Source organism: Spermophilus citellus (genome assembly GCF_964194105.1).
Source record: "Spermophilus citellus genome assembly, chromosome: 6".
NCBI classification, from domain to species: Eukaryota; Metazoa; Chordata; class Mammalia; order Rodentia; family Sciuridae; genus Spermophilus; species Spermophilus citellus.
In genome coordinates, this window is record NC_138187.1 from 29300166 (window position 1) to 29319990 (window position 19825).

Consider the following 19825-nt stretch of genomic DNA (forward strand, 5'->3'; position numbering starts at 1 on the left):
CTGCGTGTCACGTGGATGCACATATAAGCTCACAGAACAGAGATGCCACCTCCTCCAGGTCTGACTACGGAGGAGGAACTGTCCACAGAACCGAGGACCACAGCCAGAGAGGCGGAGGGAAAGGCAGGGCGTGGCTGTGGGAAGCAGCTGGGTGCTGAGGAAGAGGCCCAACCCCGCTTGTCCTCAAGGACGTCAGGCAGGAGGGACAGGTGGTGTTTGGGTGTGGGCACTCTTTGGAGAAGCCCAAGCTGGTCGGCAGAGGCAGCTTCCCTTCTCTCCCAAGGGGCTTGTGGGAATGTTAAGGAGAACAGTCCTGGCACTGGCCAAGGCCAAAGACACAGGAGAAGATACACAAAACGCACACACCCTGGGGACAGATAGAGCAGCGAGGAGTGGGCGGTCTGTGCCTCAGCTGCACCTGGCAGGTAGCTCAAACTTGCTAAGTGTCTGCTGGGCTTGCAACATGCTACCCAACAAGGCACCTCAGATCATCGCCCACAGCACAGGGAAGGTTCCTCCCACCGCCCCTCCCTTCTCTCCTGAAGACCCTCATGTGGCAGGTGTCCTGCCCTGTACCCTCAGGAATGTCACATGGTGCCAGAGGGAAGAATCTGACATTTAGGCCCTGCCCAGGGCCGTGGACTTAATCAGCAGACACCACGCCCTTGGCCTCCTCACTCCTGTGTGGAAACAGGTCCCCTCCTTCCTGCAGGCTCCATTTATGGGGAAAACTTTTATGAAATAAACTGTAGGCTTCCCTCTCATCCACCTGCCCTTGACCATGGGCGCCTCGGCCGTGGACCTAACGGGCAGGAAACGCGGGGCTCTCTCCCCTGAAAGGCCCAAGGTGGCACTTCTTTGGTGTCACCTGAACATCACCAGCATGCTTCCCAGCTCCTGCCTGAGCGCAGGCGCACCGCAACACCTGGGCCTGGGAGACGGGTGCTCATCGTGGGTGACGGCAGAGCGGAAGGGACAAACGTTTGGTTTCAGATGTGCAGGAAAGAACCTCGAAGATTGCCTTGCAAGAACAGTGACAAAGCAGACAGCAGGATGAGCACCCTCGGTGCCTGCAGAGACCCGGCTCCTCTGGTTGGCGGGTGGCTGTGCTGCAGGAGGACCTCAGTCAGGGCAGCCGTGCCTGCACTCTGGAACTCCCCTCGCTTTCTGGGCTGTGCAGCATTCTGCCACCACGTGGTGACCCCGGGTCTTTATTCCTGAAGGCTCCCAGGGCACACGGAGCTTGTATTAATTAAACTCGTGCGTTTTTCTCTGGTGAGTCTTCTGTCACAGAGGTCATGACAAAATGCCACGGCGTTCTTTCTGCCATCTACGGCATCAGGGTTTTGGTCACTTATTCTTTTTGACACTTGGGAGGTGTTCTCTGGGACGCACGGGGTGGAGTTTCTCGGGAGGGATCCTGGGGAGTGGGACGACTGTGTCAAGGTACATGGGCTCTCATGGCCACCTTCTGACAGGTGGCTTACACTCCTACCTTCTTCAGTTCTGGGCAACCCGGGAGAGTAACCTAACTAGTGTTTCCTTGATCATTTCTGAGCTTGTGCCTTTTCACACATTCATTGACCACTCTGATTTTTTTTTTTCTTTTTCTGAGAGTGATGTTCACAATTGTGGTGCTTTTTTTTTTTTTTTTTTTTTTGGGTGGTGGTGGTGGGAGTATCGGGTGTTGAACTCAGCCACTGAGCCACTTCCCCAGCCCTGTTTCATATTTGATTAGAGACAGGGTCTGAGTTGCTTAGCACCTCGCTTTTGCTGAGGCTGGTTTGAACTCGAGATCCTCCTGTCTCTGCCTCGGAGCTTCTGGGATTAAGGGCGTGGGCCACCGAGCTCAGCACCTGCATCTTCTGATTGTGTCTGTCTTTTCTTGATACAAGAGCTTTAAGGTTCTGTGAGTGTTCAGCTTTTGGAACTACTGGTGAGACCTGGCTGGGACTCCCCCACACAGGACTAGGCACCACACGGCCCTGGGAGATGCCATCTGTACCTTTGTCACCACAAACACAAGGGGGAGTCCTGAGTGTTTCCCTCAGATGATAAGTGATGTCCTGGGAAAGGGGACCTCTCTCTAGGTCACACATGAATCCAGTGGTGCCCTGGGTGTGTATTTGCCCATTCTTGAGGGCATCTTCCCACAACAAAAAGCTCTTACTTTAAAACTCTAATGTGGAGGATGGCAACCATCTCTTTCTTTATGGAATCCTTTCCAATTAAGAAAGTCTCTCAACTCACGGTCCCATGCTGTGCATTCTCTTGGAGCAGGAGTAACGTGCTGACTTGCCTTAATTTGTGATTGCATGTGGTGTGAGGGGGTCCAATTCATGAACTCCACAGAGAGGGACCACTGTCAGGGATGGATGGTGCATGGAAGAGTCCCCTTTCCTCAGTGCTCGGGGAAGCCACCTCTGCAATGCGCTTGCTCCTCTAAGTAGAAAGCAGCTGGTCTGCTGCTGTGTTTTTATTATGTTCCGTTGGTCTGCACCTCTGTACTCCAGTAATCTGGTAGGGCAAACCCTCCATTTCTTTTTTGTTCAGTATTATATTTATTATTACTAACCATTTGCTCTTGAATATACAGAAATTCTAGAATCAGTTTTTTACTTTAATCAAGAAAATCCTGTTGGGTTTATTATTTTTCTTCTCTCTTTGGAGTGGTACTGGGGATTGAACCCAGGGGTTCTTCACCACTGAGCTACACTGCCCCCTCCCCCTGCCCTTTATATTTTTTGAGACAGGGCCTTTCTAAGTTGCCGAGGCTGGTCTCAAACTTGCCATCTTCCTGCCTCAGCCTCCAGAGTAAGTGGGACTACAACACCTGACTCCTGTTGGGATTTTGATCGAAACAGCAAAAACTATTATTATCAAATGAGACAAATCAGTCTTTCTCATAACAGTGAGAATTTATATCTATGAATACCTAATTCTTCCCATTTAAATCTTCACTATCCATCAATATAAAGGTTTTGTTTTTCTCCTGAAAGAGCTCTGACGTACATTTATTTCTAGGCACCTTTCTGCGATGCTTGTTCTCTCCAGGGGTATCCTTTTCAAAAACCACTTCAGGTTTGCCGCTGCTATGGAGTATGTGATCACTTCCACACACTGATGTGAATCTAGAAACTTGTTTAAAAATTGAGCCTCACTTGAAAATGGGCACTTTTATTTCTTGTGTTGTAATCCTTAAACTTTTATTTCCCCTGTTTTTCTACACTAGCTAAGACTTTTCATTAGATCGAAGTAGCAACCACAGGCATTCTTGTCCTGATCCTGGTAGCAAAGAAAATGTTTTCAACACCACGGGGTCTGGTGACTGAAGGATGTGTTTCATCAATACCTTTTACCAGGTTAAAAAAGTTTCCCTCTATTCCTAGTTTGCTGGTGGTTTTTATCAGGGATGGATTTTATCAAGTTCTTTTCCTGTAACTATTAAAATGACAATTTTTCTCTTTTAACCTGTTAATGATATTAACTGACACGGCTACATTTTTTTTTTAATATTAAACCAAACAGTAGGGGCTGGGGATGTGGCTCAAGCGGTAGCGCGCTTGACTGGCATGCGTGCGGCCCGGGTTCGATCCTCAGCACCACATACAAAGATGTTGTGTCCGCCGAGAACTAAAAAATAAATATTAAAAATTCTCTCTCTCTCTCCTCTCTCACTCTCTCTTTAAAAAAAAAAAAAAAACAAACAGTATCCTGTGATGGACGGAGTTGGTGGACTCACTGGCCTTTCTAAGGCCCTTCGTGTGCACTCATAAATAAGGCTGAATTTTATTTTTCTTGCACTGTTCTCGTCTGGTTTTGGCACTGAAGTCACATAAGCCTATAAGATGCTTCCTAAAGGAGCATGCAAAGGATCAGAACTGTGTGCTCCCTGAAGACCACGAGAACTCTCCCAGGGAGCCATCTGACTGCGGGACGCTTCTGGAGGAGCTGCGAGGCCATCCAGTTCCCACTGCCTCTCCAGTCATTGGAATAAAGCTGCTTCTAGCATTCTCTCGTCACCTCTCCCACCTGCTCAGCTGCTCACCTCTCCTCACAGCAGGGTAGGGTGGGGTGGGGTGGAGGCTGCCCGAGCGCCTGGATGTGCATGTTCTCTTAGGTCCTTTCTATTTCATGCATTTCAGTTCTTATATCTATTACTATTAATACCCATGTATTTACTTAATATTGTTCATTATAATTAATGGGATTCAATTATTATTGATATGTAATCCTTATTATTAATATCATTAGTTTTAATTAATGATATTATCACTTCCTTGTTCCTGTTGGAATTATTCTGCGGCACTTTTCTCAACTTGCTGTGGGGGGAGGACTTCCCAGTCTCTCACTCCTTCTGACATAAGCACTTGGGTTACTGCCCAGGAGGGTTTTCATCTCTCAGAACAGCTGGCCCAATTGTCCCGGTCCCCTGCTAGGGCTGCCACAGCCAGCTCCCCACCCCAACTGTCCAAACCAGGACCCTCCCCAGGGAGAGGAGAAGGGGAGCAGTTCAAGAGACCCCGCATTTTCTTAGAGGGTGTATTTACCCGAGGGCTGGTTTAAGCCGTCCTTAGGCTTGGACACGCTTTCAACTGTATTCAACATGTAGGTTAACACCTGCCCCCCATCAATCGGCTGGGATTGAAAAGCAGAAAATTAGGTATGGCAATCAATCAATCAATCTAATTTCAGTGTGAGTTAGCTTTGATGACTTTGCTATAATAATTATATATAATTGTTATGATTAGAAAATCTCAAACTTTTCAATCAAGGACAACAGCTATTTACAGGATTCTTCCAAGGCATTCCGGGGCACACGGCACCTTTCACCTCATCAACAGCGCTACCATCCATGTGGCAGAGGGAGCCCACCGTGGCTGGGGGTGAGGAGAAGGGATGCGGGTCCCAGGTGAGGCAGAGCGGGGGAGCCGGGAGGAGTCTAGCAGGTAAGTGGCTGCCCCAGCCACCAGGGCAGGTCAACCCCACATATGGACGCCCCTCTGGAAACTCAGTGCCATGGACCCTGGAGTCAGGGTACCTGGCTGTCTGCAAACCTCCTCTGTGGCTCCTGCTGGCTCTGTGTTCTCTTTCAGGGGGCCTCGGGGAGGAGACAACCTATACAAATTCTGGAGCAGGGCCAGCGCTTGCTCAGGGCAGAGTGTGGGCTCAGCGGCCCAGGCCCTGGCTCCATCTCTGCTTGACAGAATCAAAACCAAACGGCAACAAAGCAAAGTCTGGGCAAAGAACATTTTCTACACTAGTGCACGTTCTCTTAGGCCCTTTCTATTTCATGCGTTTCATTGCACGAGCTGAAGTGCCCTGGGACAGCTCAAAGAAAAAGGCGGGAACCAAAGCCACATTTGGCAGAAACCAAGGAAGGCGTCGAGAGGGAGCCTCCAACGAGAGGCTCGCTGGGCCCCACAGGCTGCCCCGGCCTCTGGCAGAGGGAGACCACCTGCACCACTCCCGGGGCCTCCTGCAGAGTCCTCTGTGTGAACCCACAGTGAACCCACCTTCCACAGCAGGATCAGCACTCCTGCGCCTGAAGTAACTTATGAGAAAGTCACTAAGTAACTAGACATTTCTGTTAGCTCACTTAACATCCACAGAGCACACGGGAGGAAGAGGAGATGGGGAGGTGAGGCCAGGGTGCAGAGCCACAGGTACTGGGATGAGCAGGTGTGCAGAGCTGGCTGCAAGGGTGCGGTGGGGCGTGGCGGGTGGTGGGGACTGGCACTCAGACCGTGTCACAGATTTCTGCTGAATGTGATTTTAGTTGCTCTTGCCGCAAATAAAGGAATAGATGTGAGCCATGGTGGGTATGTTAATTTGCTTCATCATAGTGACCACTTTAAGATCTGCACGTATCCCGTGACATCATGTTGTATGCCTTAAGTATACACAATAACACTTATTTTAAAACACATAGTAATTACCAGAGGTTTGATAAATATTAATGGTGCTAAAAAATTTCCTTTTCAAAGTGCCTTTTAAAAGTGGGCTAGTGGCAAGCCATCTGCTCTCAGGCATTGCCTTCCTCCTGTGAGGCCTGGAGGGTGCTGAGGAGCGAACCCAGGGCCTCACACATGCAGGCTCTGCCCAGCCCAAGGCATTTCCAATCTGACAGGACCAAAGCCAACCCCCTAGCCCACCAAGAATGCAGGACAATCTGTACAAAAACTGGCCTTGATTCTCCCCCCTTAAAAAATCAATTTAATAGATAAAAAAGGTGATATTGGGTGGGGGGAGAATAGACGTGTGCGCACTGCCAAACCCAAATGCATCGTGGGAACCGACTGCGCCCAGGGGGGACGGAGCAGGGCAATTCCAAGAGCAGCTTGAGGAAGTAGGGAAATGAGATTCTGGACAAGGGCTGGATAACCTGGAGTCACTGCTCTGTCCCCAGGTGTGAGTGGTGATCACTGTGGCAATGCTGGGCAATCTTCCTGCTTCCTTAGTTTAGGGGACACACACACACAGGTTTAAGGGTGCAGTGTCACGCTTGGAAGCAAAAATAACCAAAATGGTCTTGGCACCATGGTGAAAGCACAAACAGCCAGACAGGGTCAGACTTCGTGGATCAGCTGAGCCTTTTTTCAGCAGTGAGGCCCAGCGTCACTTTCTGGATAGAAAATGGCCCCTGGTCACAGGAGGAATCTGTGCTTATATAGGCTTCACTGCAAAGTGGCTTAACCACTCAAGACTAACAGAACATATCAGGTTGGGCCCCCAGGAGACAGGCTGTGAGAATCTGAAATTTGTTTTTACTGGGCAAATGTGTTTTTCTGGGCTAGGACGGAGGGGAGGGTCCAGAGTTCGGTACTTATCCCCCCACCCCCAGGGTCTATTGTATGTCTCTGGGAAAGGACATATTGGGAGAGGATCAATGCTTGCTTTTCCAGGGATTGTCCTGTCACTGGGTGATGACTGCTTCACTCCCAGGGATTGTCCTGTCACTGGGAAAGGATGGATGTTATCAGTGTTCTGCTTTCTTCCTCCCTCCCTCTTCCCAGGCCACTCTGTTTTGGGGCTGTCATTTCCAACCCTCAACGCTACCCACGACTTATTCCCACATGTTTAGAGAAGGCTGGGTGGAGAGCAGACGTGGCAGATGCCAACAGGTGGGCAGCTGGGTGGAGGTGCACAGGTGTCAGTTGCACTGAGCCTTCTATTCTTAAGCGACTTCAAAAATTTTCAAAACAAAAGAAAAACAAGCAGACACAGAAGCCTGCTGGGCTCTTTGCAGGCAGAGAACCCTAACCCAGGGGCCTCCCAAAAGCTTCAGAACAGAGAGCAGATAAGATCAAGTGCAGGAACACGTCAGGTAAGTGTCACTCATCAAGTGAGGATCTGGAGACAGACACCAAGGATAAGACTATCCAAGGCCATCAGAGGCCTGGGATCCGGGCAGCCTGCTGGGCCTCAACTAGCCAAGGACACGGGCACTCCACAAGGTTGGGTACATAAAAAAGAGGGTCACCGATCCACCTGGGGAACTCCTTACTGGCACTGCGGCCGCCCTTCTCCACGGACCTGGGGCATCCTGGCATCTCCCCTTTGGCCTCCTGCCTGCCCAACACACCTCCTCCCCTCCCCTCCGCTGTCACCTGCCTGCTGAGGGTTTGCCAAACAGGAGCCTAGCTACTAATGCTGGAGCCCTGGGCCAGGATTCCAGCCTTCCCACGCGGTGTCAGCGAAAGGCACCAGTGTCCAGGCTGACCCACAGAGGAACCAGGGACCGCAGGATGACAGCACTCCTCAGCCCCCCAACACGGCCCTCCCTTCGGGCCCTCCCCTCCTGGGCCTGCAGGTCACCACTTGCATCTTCCTGGAACCTGTTGTCGGCACAGGGCCGGGAGGGAGCCAAGCGCCGCCCTCCTCCGCCCTCCTCCGCCCTCCTCCACCCTCGGTGCTCTCCGTGGGCGCCGTTCCTGTTCTCAGGCAGCAGACATCACAGGATGTCTCGGGTGACACGCTGCAGTTGTCTGCCAGACAGCTCAGCCATTCTCTGGAAGGAACCACTAGAACACACTCCCTCACACCGGCAGGCTTCCTCCTGTGATTCCTGCCTGGACTCTGGGGTTCAGATCCAGTGAAATTCCTCCCCTACAACCCTCAGAAAGCACCAGAATGTTCTATCTGTTCCCATCTATTCCCTGCAGGAGGCCTGGGGCAGCAGCAGCCCAGACTAGCTCATAGCACAGGGCGACCCCTTGAGGTGTCCGTGGGCTCCTAAGGCCATAGAAGTGCAACCCTGCAGGGCATCTGTCCCCTGAACCACACCTTTCCACATCAACATGCAGCTTCCCTTTCCAGAAGGACTTGCACTGAGGACCTGGAGGGGAAAGTCCCATTACGAGTGCAAAGTCTGCACCATGTGGGGTCAGTGCAGCTGATGAGGCTCTGCCTGGGCAGATGTCCTGTCAATGGCATCGACTCACTGAGACTGAGACGGTAGGCCCAGGGCGGCTGGGGCATGAACTGAAGGTGAAGGCTTACCTCCCCTTGGAAGCTCTTCAGCAGCGGCGCTACCTGCTTGCGCAAATCCTGGGGCAGCAGCAGCGGGGCAGCAGCAGCGTGGGGAAGGAAAGAGAAGGGAACACTGGTTAGCGCTTCAAGACAGCTTGAGTCCCAGAGTTCTGAGCTGATGCCCGCAACATAAAGCCTTCCCGCCCCTCTCCCAATCCGCATGCCCACTTGGGAACTGATGCTCCCTTACGTGAGAGCACAGCGGGTCTCACTTCCACTAAGTCCCGGTTAGAACCTGCCATGGGCTGCAGTCCCCATGTCGGTCCCTAAGTGGGGTCACTGAGGCTGCTTCTCTCGGGAAGGCCTGGGCCGCTGTCGTGTTTCAGCAGCTGTCTTGTGCCCTGCTAATGGGAGGGCCAGCCTGTTCTGAAGCCCTCCTGGCAGTCACTGGGAACTCCACCCTGAGCCAACAGTCCTGTGCCCATGCTGTAGGAGGGGACAGCCTGTCCACATACCCCTACGATCTCAAGGATTTACTTTAAGGCGTGTAAACACCTGTCTGAGCAAGACCCACACGCCAGATCGGATTCACTATGTCTGGGACAAGAATATCCACAACTTTTTTCAGTTCCAGGCTCACCCAGATGTATGTGCCCATCTGAAACCGGCCAAGGCTGGTAAGGACAGACACCAGTCCGACCAAGGCACAGGAAGAAGATAAAGTATTATTTTAGAAAAATAAACCTAATGCTATGAGAAAATACAGGAGGAAAGATAAAGTCAAATTATGACAGTGAGGAAGTGCTTCACAGGGACAGCGGGTGAGCTGGGGAGAGGGGCAGGACTTTTGCAGCTGATAGCAGAGGGCCAGGGCTGGGCTCTCAGGGCACCTGCCCCTGCCCTGTCACCAGGATGCCCTCAGAACAAAGGCTAGCAAGGCACAGGTGAACCTGAGCCTGCGCCTGGACTCTGTGGACCCGGGGTGAAGGCAGGCAGGAGTGGGGGCTAGGGCAGAGCTTCAAGGGGTTCAGAACAGGGAAGGGGATAGCAGATCTGGGCAGTGCTGATTCCGATTTTTGGCTCAGCCACTCTCTAACTGTGGGACAAGGGAAGTCACTTTGTTTGTGAGCCTCAGCCACCACCTCTAAGTGTCTAAGGGTGGCCTCGTCTTCCTGGGAGGAGGCAGCGGCAGGTGGGGCTGGGGCAGGCTGCTTGGCTCCTGGCACTCCACCCTTTCCAACTGGGGCCCAGTGAGCCTGGCACCTGGACCGTCAGCCTCACACGGAGATGGATGAGGGGAGCCCCGCCACCCTGGGGCGGTAGGGAGTCCAATCCTCTCCCACTCTGGGATGCTGAAGTTCTAGAACTCGCTGGAGGTGTGCCAGCTTTGGTAACTGCCTGTTCAACAGCATTTTGGGTTCCATTAACCAAGCTCCTAAATCAAAGGGCCCTCCATGCTTAGCTCTTACAGATGGGCTCCCCCAGACATAAAACTACCCATCATCTCCTCAGGGCCGCCTATGGCCTACCCAGGGAGCCCTGGTTAGGAAATCTTGCTCCAGGAGGTGCCGTCCAGCGCGGGGGCCGATGGCCACGTGTGGCTATTTATGTCTAACTGTAACTTAATTAAAGCTAAATAAGGTTGGAGAATTCAGCTCCTCAGCCACTCTGGCCACGTGAGGCCGGCAGACCCAGAACGTCCCCAGCACTGCAGGGCCCACAAGCAAGGCGGCTCCGTGAGCTTCTGTGAAGGAGCCACCCCACGTGACTCGGCCCCTCACTGCACAGACAATTCATCCCCCTCTTAGGGACACGCTTTTCCGAAAGATGCACTTCTAAATGTGTTCCCTATTCCCTAGAGAAGACCACATTTCAACTCCTCCACTGGATGGTTTTCTGGATTCCCTTTTTTTTTTTAAAATATTTACTTATTTTTATGTGGTGCTGAGGATCGACCCCTCAGCGCTCTGCCACTGAGCCACAACCCCAGTGTTTTCTGGATTTCTAAACCAAATTCAATGACAAAAAATAATCACACTCTTTCTCAGTTTCTTCTGCACTCGGGCTGTCCTAATCGTGGCAGGCACGATGATGGGCCCCTCGAGATGCCCACATCTCGATCCCTGGAGCACGTGGGAACGCTGGGTCTCATGGTGACGGGGACTTTGGAGATGTGAACAAATTAGGGACCATAAGTAGGGAGAAGACCAGATTATCCAGGTGGCCGGTGTCCTGGCAGTGTCCGTATAAGAGGGAGGCAGGAGTGCCGGGGTGAGGGAAGGGGACTTGAGGACAGACGCAGGGTCGGAATGCTATCGGGGTACAGGCCAGGGACCGAGGGGAGCTGGGGAGCTGAAGGAGACCAGGACAGACCCATCCTGGGCTGCTGAAGGGAACATACTCGGGCCACATCTTTGCAAAGGCCTGGTAATCCCGTTTGGGATTCGTGGGCTCTGGCCTCGTCAGATAACAGATCCCTGTAGTTCTGGCCTCTAAGACCAGGTGAGCGGCTACTGCAGCGGCAGGAAGGAAAAGCAGGCGGGTTCTTACCCTCTGCACTCCTCAGAAGGCGGAGGGCAAAACGTAACACTGTGAGGGGACGAGGGGACAAGGGCCACCCGGGTCGATGCCACATTCCAAACACCACGAATCAGCCACAGTGCTCTGCAGGAGGCCTGGTCTCTCTGGGCCGTGATGCAGGAGGGTAAGTGCAGGTGGGAGGTGTGTGTGCCTTGCTGGTGGTGACCTGGCGCCCTGCCGGGAGTGGAGACCCTGGTGGGGCAAGGGAGGGTGCAGGCAGACTCCCCTGGAGAGAGGGGGTTCTCCCCCTCCCCAGGCAAGGACAACAGGAGGATGGCCACGTGGCACGACTGTGGTCACAGACTGCAAACCCAGGACAACGGATGGAGTTAGCGTCCGTTTCCGCAGAGGCTGAATGTGCATGAAGGTGGCCTGGTCGGGAGGCGTGGCTGCCTTGGCCAGTGTGGGCTAAGAGGGATGCCACTCACCCCGCCCGGGACTCACAGTCCATAGCATCCAGGGCACCAGAATCGCCTCTAAAACACTACACGGGCGACCCTCCTCTCACACGGGGAGGCACAGACACGTGCGCATCTTATTTTTAAAAACTAAGACATGAAAAAATCAAGGAAAATAAGCCAATGAGAGGCTTGCCTTCCAATTGTCAGACGCCAAGGAGCTGGACTGGAAGTTGGCTGCTCGCCCCAAGGGGACTATGTTCATGGGGTGGCCCTCAGGCCCTGCCCTGCAATATCCAACAGCCTGTAGCCCTTGCTGACCCCTTGGGCTCTGAGCAGTCCCCTGGAGACAGCCAGGGTGGCCCAGCGCAGGCTACGCTTCCTGGCATTTCTCCCTCTGAGCTCCAGACAGGGACTTGGTGACAGGAGCGCAGACTCTGCTTTCCGGCTGGGGCTGCTGCGGGTGGCGTGGGTTCTGCCTGCCCCTCTTCCTGCAGCTTCCAACGCAGAGCTGGGTGGCATTTTGCTGAGGACACCCAGGCACGGGTGGGTTGAAGACTCTAGAAAGTTGGAAGCTGAGTCCCCCCACACCAGACCCTATGTCTGCTTCCCCAGAGGGCTAACGGGCACTTTCCTGATGACCCCACCCACGGCGCAGGCTGCAGTGTGGCCCAGGCCTGGAGCACAGGTGCTCTGCAGTCTGGGAACTGGCAGTGGGTTGGGTCAGCAAGAAGACCAAATCTGGACCTGCTGCCCTGGGTGTTAGCTTGACCTTGGGCCACACCTCAGGCCAGTGCTGGTCTCCTCCATGCTACTAAGGGCCTGGCACACCAGAGGGACTCAGCCCTGAGTGGAGTGGACATGAGAGCAATGAAAGAACAAGTGGAGAACAGACAACCCTCCAGGGGGGCCGAGACCCAGCAAGCGGGAGGTCGCAGCCTACAGAAGAGCCCTCGGGCCTGGGTTCCCGCCTAGGGTGGCTCTGTCCACTGCAGGCCAAGCCAGCCACACACAGCTTCCTGTTCTCTAGTGCCACCCTGACGACGCAGCTGGAATACGTGAAGTTGGCTTTGGCTTCATTTCACCCAGTGTGTCCCAAATGCGACCCTTTCACAAGAAATTGATGTAAAAATTAACAAGGTATTTTTACGTATATTTCCATTTCATTTTGTTCACTGACTTTCATTTCTGCTTTGAGGTTCTGCTGTCTGCTGTGCACTGCATGCTCAGCTCACCGTCTCAGTTTGGACTGGCCAAGGTCAAGTGCCTGTAGCCACATGGCTGGCAACCTCTATCCTGGGCTGCTTGGGCTGAGAGACATCCAGTCGGGGCTTTCCTGGGAGGGGGGGTGGCAGGGGCAGGGGGATGGCAGGGAGAGCGCGGGGCCAAGTGAGGAGGGAGCTCAAGAGGAAAAAGGCGGTCACTATGCAATGCTGCCCCGAGATGAGGACTAGGAAGGGACTGCTCACGGGATGTCACAGCTTGAGCTGAGCCGGGGACAGAACCAGCTCAGCAAGTGCAGGAACATCCTGAGAAACCCGGAGTCCAAGGGAAGGAGGCAAGAGAGACACACAAGGTCTGAAGTGCCAACTCGATGTCTGCCACGAGCTGAGCACTGGAGCCAAGGGCTCCTCACAGTGATCCCATCAACATGAGGGACAGCTCTGCTGTCCGGACAAGACCCTGAGGCTCAGAAAGGGAGGAGAATTTGTTCAAGATTACAGAACTGGAAGGGTTAGAGTTTGAACCCAGATTTCCCTCTAAAGTCCACACCACAGTGAGGTTTTTTAAAGGATGTAATCACGGTGGCCCCAAATGGGCACAGGCACAGCATACAGAGGCCACCCAGATAGCAGGCCACACGGTGGTGGGGTGGGGCGCAGGGTATGTACAGGCCCATCCCTCCAAGGCTTATCAAGGCCCAAATTCAGAGAGAAACAGTGAAGCCGGATGGGGCCCTGGAAGGAGAAGGGCAGGGGAGCTGAGAAGCAGGCCACAGCAGGTGCCCCCCAGCCCTGCCCACCTGGCACAGGGCTGCCTCCTGAGAACACCAGCTCAGGAGGTGAGAAAATGATTTCTACATCTATGGCAGAATCCCAGCTGGGCCGAAGAGCCTCGCCCGCCCCATGTCCTTACATAAAGCAAACTCCTCTTTAGCAACATGCTGTTCTTTTAAAAAAACATTTATTTGAGCATTTGCAAGTCTTGCGGCAACTCCCTGAAACAAGCTTTGGTATTAAACCTGGACGTGTGTTTGCACACGCATGCGCACATGCATGTTTAGAGACAGTTGAGAGGAAAAAACCGCTATATGTTCACACATCACACGCAAACTGACACTGCCGCGCTCCAAGTCACCAGCTAAAAACCACTCGTTCTAATTTTATTTTTGGCAGCTTGAGACATTCTTTATCCAACTCTGCTGCCTGCAAAGATTCTCCAGCTCTGCACCTAACTGAGGAAGAGACCCGAGGATGCTCGATTCTAGCCCGCGGGCTCCCTGGTCAGCCAGGCCATGGCTCCATCTGTTCCTCTCTCAGAGTGCAGTGCCTGGGCCATCTGAGCGCTGCGGACACTGCGGTTCTGGGCCACCCACATGCCCTCTGCTACCATCGCAGCTGAAGCTAGTGGGCTCCGGCCAGTCACAACCACACTAGAAGGGGCGGGAAGGAGCGAGCGGCACAGCCCCAGCGAGGACCTGCAGCTGCACACGTAGTTCAGCCACAGGCTGCCCCTGACCCTGGCTTCTTTCCATCCAGTTCCACCCACAGATCGAGAGGCAGCGAGCACCTCCATGTGGCGCAGAGCAATGTCCTGGACAGCGCTGCTATCAGGTGTCTGCTGGCAACAGCCACAGCTGCTCGTTTCAACCCTCCCTCGAGTGCACAGCAAAGAATGAGCCAGGTCTGTAGAGACTCGGCCATGTGAGAGGGATTGCATTGTTCTCAAAACCGCTGATTCACAGCACAGGTTTTAGACCAGAAAACTGAACAGGAAAGTGCCATTAAGGCCTTTTCCAGATGACAGAGGAGCTAGTGAGATGAGTTCTCATTTAAAAGCAAGAAAGACAAAGCGGCCAGGCGACCTGAGGCCGCACCTGGAAATCGGGGGCCCTGCAAACCAGGCTGCCCAGGCCTTCGAGGTGCAGACCTCGGCCTTCTGCCATCCGGGGGGGTCGGGGTGGTCTCTGCAAGGCTCTGTCCCTCTGGGCCCTACTCTCCTGCTTCCCAGTGGCATGCAAGACCAGGGCAGGGCGGTGGCCTGCGTACCAGCCATGTGCCGGACTCAGGGCTGGCGGCTCCCTGAGCTGCTGTGCTGGGCCCAGCTCAGTCCCTGGGAGTATGGCTCGGGGTCTACAAGGAAGGACAAGAAGTTGCTGGGCCAGCATAGACACTGTGTGCAAGGGAAAGGTGGGTCACAGACGCACCTTCAGGCTCACAGAGCAACCTCCACAAACATTCGATAGTCTGAGATTTTCTGGATGTTCTACTAAGTTGCACAACTTCTTTTTTGGGGGGGAGGAGGTACCAGGGATTGAACCCAGGGGCACTCGACCACCAAGCCACATCCCCAGCCTTGTTTTCTAGACTCAGGGTCTCGCTGAGTTGCTTGCGCCTTGCTTTTGCCGAGGCTGGCTTTGAACTCGAGATCCTCCTGCCCCCTGAGCCGCTGGGATGACAGGTGTGCGCCCCTGCACCGGGCCACAGCATCCTTTTCACTCCACAGTGACTAAGGCACATCTCTACGGAACAGTTCTACTATATCCAAAACCTCTGCCGTCTTAGTGTGTTGTCCTCGCTGGTGGCAGCCCTGCAGTGGGGTCCTGCCTTCTCTGGTGACAGAGTGTACTTTCCAAGTGCTCCGGGCAGGGTGGGAGTGGTGGGGTGGCTGAACTGAGCCATCTCCAAAAGGCCTAATTCTGCACCTGTTGGAGGGTTGCCTACGGCCCCGCGGCAGGATCAGGAGCAGCCCGGCCTCCCTCACCTGCCCACAGCCACCTCCTGTTTCAGAACCATCTCTTTCCCTGGCCTCAGGCCACATTTTCTTCCTGTGTTGGGGAGGTGAAGCATTGGTCACAGCTGCCTGGTGACGAGGCACACCCAGCCAGGGCTGGAGAATGTCATCTCCATGTGAGTTCCCTGGCCCCTGGTTTTCCCATTAGGCCTCACAGCAACCAAAGTCCAACTGGAAAATATGTTAAGGGTACATCAAAGATGACTGTCCATAGCTCATTTCAGCAAATGGACATGGCAAGTGTAACCTGTGCCACTGCTCCATGCTATGCTCAGAAAACACACTGCTTGCTTAATTCAGATGTCACTTATTTTCATACTCTGATTTTGAAAATGGTGAAACATAATAGTGCAAGAATTATAGCTGATAAAACACAGTGCACCACAAAATGAATTCAAATTAAAATAATAGGTCCTAGGTTTTATTTTTTAAATCTATTGTAGTCTAAATTTTAGGTATTTTTTTGAAAAGTCTCCTTTGCTTCTAAAACACAAACTAACATATTTTGCGAATTATGATTTTTGCTTCAAACTGATTTGTGGGAGAGGATGGGGTGGGACAGGGTGAGATGAGGGTGGTGATGGCCATTACATGACAGTGAGACCTGGGGACTGGGACCATTTACCTGCCCTGCATGCATCTGAAACAGCAGACACTTCCCCATACTTTCCCTGCGGGGTGCACACGGCCTTCAGCTGGGAGTTCACAGCATCACAGAGCAGGCCAAGAGCCAGGGGAGCACAACCAGGGCACCTCTCAGATCACAATGACAATTCGTCAACCTGCCACCTTGGCAGGTTCACCTGGAAATGCCAGGACTCTCTGGTCCAGTCTCTTGCCACAGTGTCCTGGCTGACCTGCCCATCCTGGAATGGGCTTGTCTAACTGGGGCTTGTCATGTGATTGGAGTCCCCCTGGCACAGGGAGATGCTGCTATTTGGGGGAAGCTGTCCTGTACCATGGTCACTAGTAACAGTTGGTGAATAATTCACTAGGGCCTGGGGGAGGCAGAGTAGGTGCAAGGTGACCCCTGCTCCTGTCCCTCTCATGTGCTGTACGTGACATGTGGCTTCCTTAGTGGGGTGGGTACAACAGCTCCCCATATCCCTGGCTCTGCATAGGAGAACAGCTGGCCTGAAAGTGGGGAAGTGGGGAGTGGCTGTGGTTCCCGTTTCTGGGGGCACCGGGGGCGGGGCTTGGCTCTCCCAATGCCTTCCAATCCAAGGGTACCTGGGCTGGACCAGGCTCCCTCCTGGTGAGGGCCAGCACATGGCTGGCTGCTGTTCTAAGCTCCTGCCGGCATCTCTAAAGCCATCAACCCAACTCCTGCCCAGGAAGCAGCCACCTAGAAAGCCCCTACCCTGGAGAAAGACGACTCTGGGAGAGCAGGGGACAGGGCTCTGGGAGAGCAGGGGTCAGGGTTCTGAAACAGCCGCTGGCAGTGTCCACCACCTACACAGCCTATATCAAGGAAAGAATGCTGAAGACCTTTAAAGTGCAACGCACAGGCAGCCAGGTTCTAGATCACTCGGATGCGAGCAAGCGGCAATCTGAATGGAATAATCTCCTCTGAAATCCAGACATTTCTATGTAGCATTTTTAAAGGGAAAAATATGCTAAGAAGTTTAATTTCAGAAGTTGAGCTCACCATTTATAAGAAACTAGAATGGATGCAACATCACACAGTAGAGCAGCTTAACAATCCAGGGTTTCTCTAGAAAGTGACTTCTTCCCACCAAAACATTTCCCTTAACAAATAAGGCGAGGACCCCTGTTCTAGACCTGAGAGCCAGACCCTGAAGCGTGTGCCAGGGGGCCTCGGGCCACTGAGGCTTCGCCCCCAGGTCTGCAGCCCCCTGAAGTGTGCCGAGGACGGCTGTGCTCACGGTCATCAAGATGACCTACACTAGGAGCAGCGTCCCAGGCCAGGCTCGCTGCCTGTAGGATGCATCTGCTTTCTTAAGAAGCCGCATCTTCTGATAGGAACTTCTGGGAATGTGTGTCCTAGGTATGAAGGTCTGGACAGTGCCGAGGGGAGGACAGTCCCTCTTTGTGTTTGCATCCCTGGATTTCACTTGTGGCAGCTGCGATTCTCCTTGTCAAGCATGCCAGAGCCCGGGTGTGGGGCCAGGTGCGGGTTTCCAAACTAGACAACACGCTGTGTGTTTCCCAATGGTGGCTGAGCGGAGAGTGAAGTTTCCCTTTGTTCCAGGATCCTGGGACCTTCACTTCCCATCTCGTCACTGAAGATGAACCACACAGTATTGACAGGCACCCTGCCTTCCAATGCTGTCACAGACAAGCACGCGCTCCTTCCAGCCTCAGCGGTAGAAAGGGTAATTTTAAATGGCATTTAAACTGGAGTGTTAAATAAAAAATATCTTTCCATACAACAGCAGACAGTATGTCCTGGCAATTTCTCAAAGATTTTAGTTCACAGATTTGAGAAAATTCCATTAGCTTTAATTATTTATCAGCAGTCAATTTAGATTACTGTTCTTGACCTATTTTCACGGCGTACGGGCCACCCAGCAATGGAATAAATGAATAGTCTTTTGCTGCAATGGTTGATTTTCTGAAATAATAGAAATCTAGTTTAAAGAAGGAATGAAACCCCAAACATGTAATTACCACAACACAGACCCTGCCATCCTGCTTTGTAGCTGGATAAAATGCACATCTTTGTGAGTTTTTTGGTTATTAAATAAGATTATCTTGAAAGGGATAAACTGGCTCATGCTATAATTTCTTCCCATTTAAATTTCTTTGCTCCATTTAAAACATGTTCTGTGTCCCGGTGGAAAGTCCCCTTATGCTGACGGATGAGCCTTCAGCACCATCCTAAGAAAGCTGTGTGCCGGAGGACGGGCTGGGGTGCCTGGTAGTGAGCGGTGAGGGCCAGCAAGGGGCACTGGGGGCAGTGGTGCCCAAGTTCCTGAGTAAGAATGAACCTGCAAGACTTGCCAGCTGACACACAGTGGCCCGGGTGCCGCATTGCGGACTCCACACGTAGGCAGAGGATGGAAGGATGGGGTGCAGAGGATAGCAGGATGGGGGTGCAGAGGCCAGGAGGGTGCAGAGGCAGGGGGGAGGGCAGACTGGAGATGTGCGGAGGCCGGGCAGGAAGGAGGAACTAGTGGCGTGTGGCAGTAGCTGAGCACTGTGGCGGACCCTAAATGCCACAAGGCCATGATCCTCAGGGAAGGGTTGGGGGACTCCTGGCTCCACAGACCCTGCCAAGGGTCCAGGAGGTCAACGCTATTTGTCATCTGCTGTCCCCACGTTTTCCCACAAATGAAGAGCTTTCTAGAAGGACTGCGACCTGTGAAGACACCCTCACTCTGACACTGCACAAAGTTGTGTTCGCACCTTTCGCGTGGCCAACAGCGACAGACAGACACATACATACCCAAGCCAAGCTCCCAGTTTTAAGAGACCAGAGGATTGCTAGAGAAAAGACTTCACAAGGATTCCCGTCTGGGAGCCAAAGCTGGTGATGGCCAGCATGTCAAGCTGCGTGTCCACTCTGGGGACAGTCCTCCTGTGGGCCTGGACTGGTGTGACCGTGCTGGCTCTCACCATGTGGGCTATGTTGCCCCTGCCTATCTCCTACGGCCACCTGTCCTGGGGCAGCAGCCTCCTGCAGGACAATGGGTGGCCAGAGGGTCGATCCTCTCATTTCAAACTATTCTTCTGGGCTGCTTTCTGAACTGCACATGTCCCAACCTCTAGTTTTTATTTCAGAACTTTGAAACACTGCTCTGAGTTGTCAAAGACCAGAACCCACATTACACATTCAGAGCCCACATGAGCATTTAACAGGTGCACTGAATGAGAGGGCAGGGCACCGTCCTCGAGGGGCTGGGGGCCTGGCGGGGGTAGTCAAGGGCCTCGGTCTCGGCAGCCTGTTTGCTATGGTGCTGAAAACCTGCAGGCCGAGGGAACCCACAGGTCGCTCCTCCTAGGCTGGCTGTGAAGCTGACCCTCGTGGGAAGTGCTGCACAGGGGTCCTGTGTGCCAGGCTGGGGGCATTTCCTGGGGCACATTATACCCAGGACTCTCTGACACCAACCAGGAAGGGTCACCCTGCTTCCCTCAGACAAGGCCACTGCTTCACTTACTCCAGACCCTGACCCTGCTGACATACAGATGAATGGCCATTTACAAGTAGAATGTGGAGCGACCCCTCGCTTAAGGCTTTCACCATCAGGAATCCACCTTTTAGAACCACCACAGACGAAGACGTCGGAAACGGAGGCATGATCCACGCACAGGAGCCCAGCGCATGCAGGATGGAAAAAAGGAGGAGCACTGTGGATCCCAAGTAGGGAGATATCCTGAAAGAGTTTTCAGTAAGGCAA

At 53.2% G+C, this 19825-nt stretch overlaps 1 protein-coding gene across 18 annotated transcripts in view; it reads right to left on the reverse strand.

The window, feature by feature from the left end:
- The window catches only part of CUX1 (cut like homeobox 1), a 317448-nt gene that overhangs the window by 164512 nt on the left and 133111 nt on the right, over positions 1 to 19825 (reverse strand). For all 18 annotated transcript variants that reach the window (XM_081297058.1, XM_081297057.1, XM_081297056.1 and 15 more), the window contains one exon: positions 8503 to 8550. In XM_081297058.1, the coding sequence (XP_081153184.1) occupies positions 8503 to 8550 (48 nt within the window). The remainder of the gene's footprint in view (positions 1 to 8502; positions 8551 to 19825) is intronic.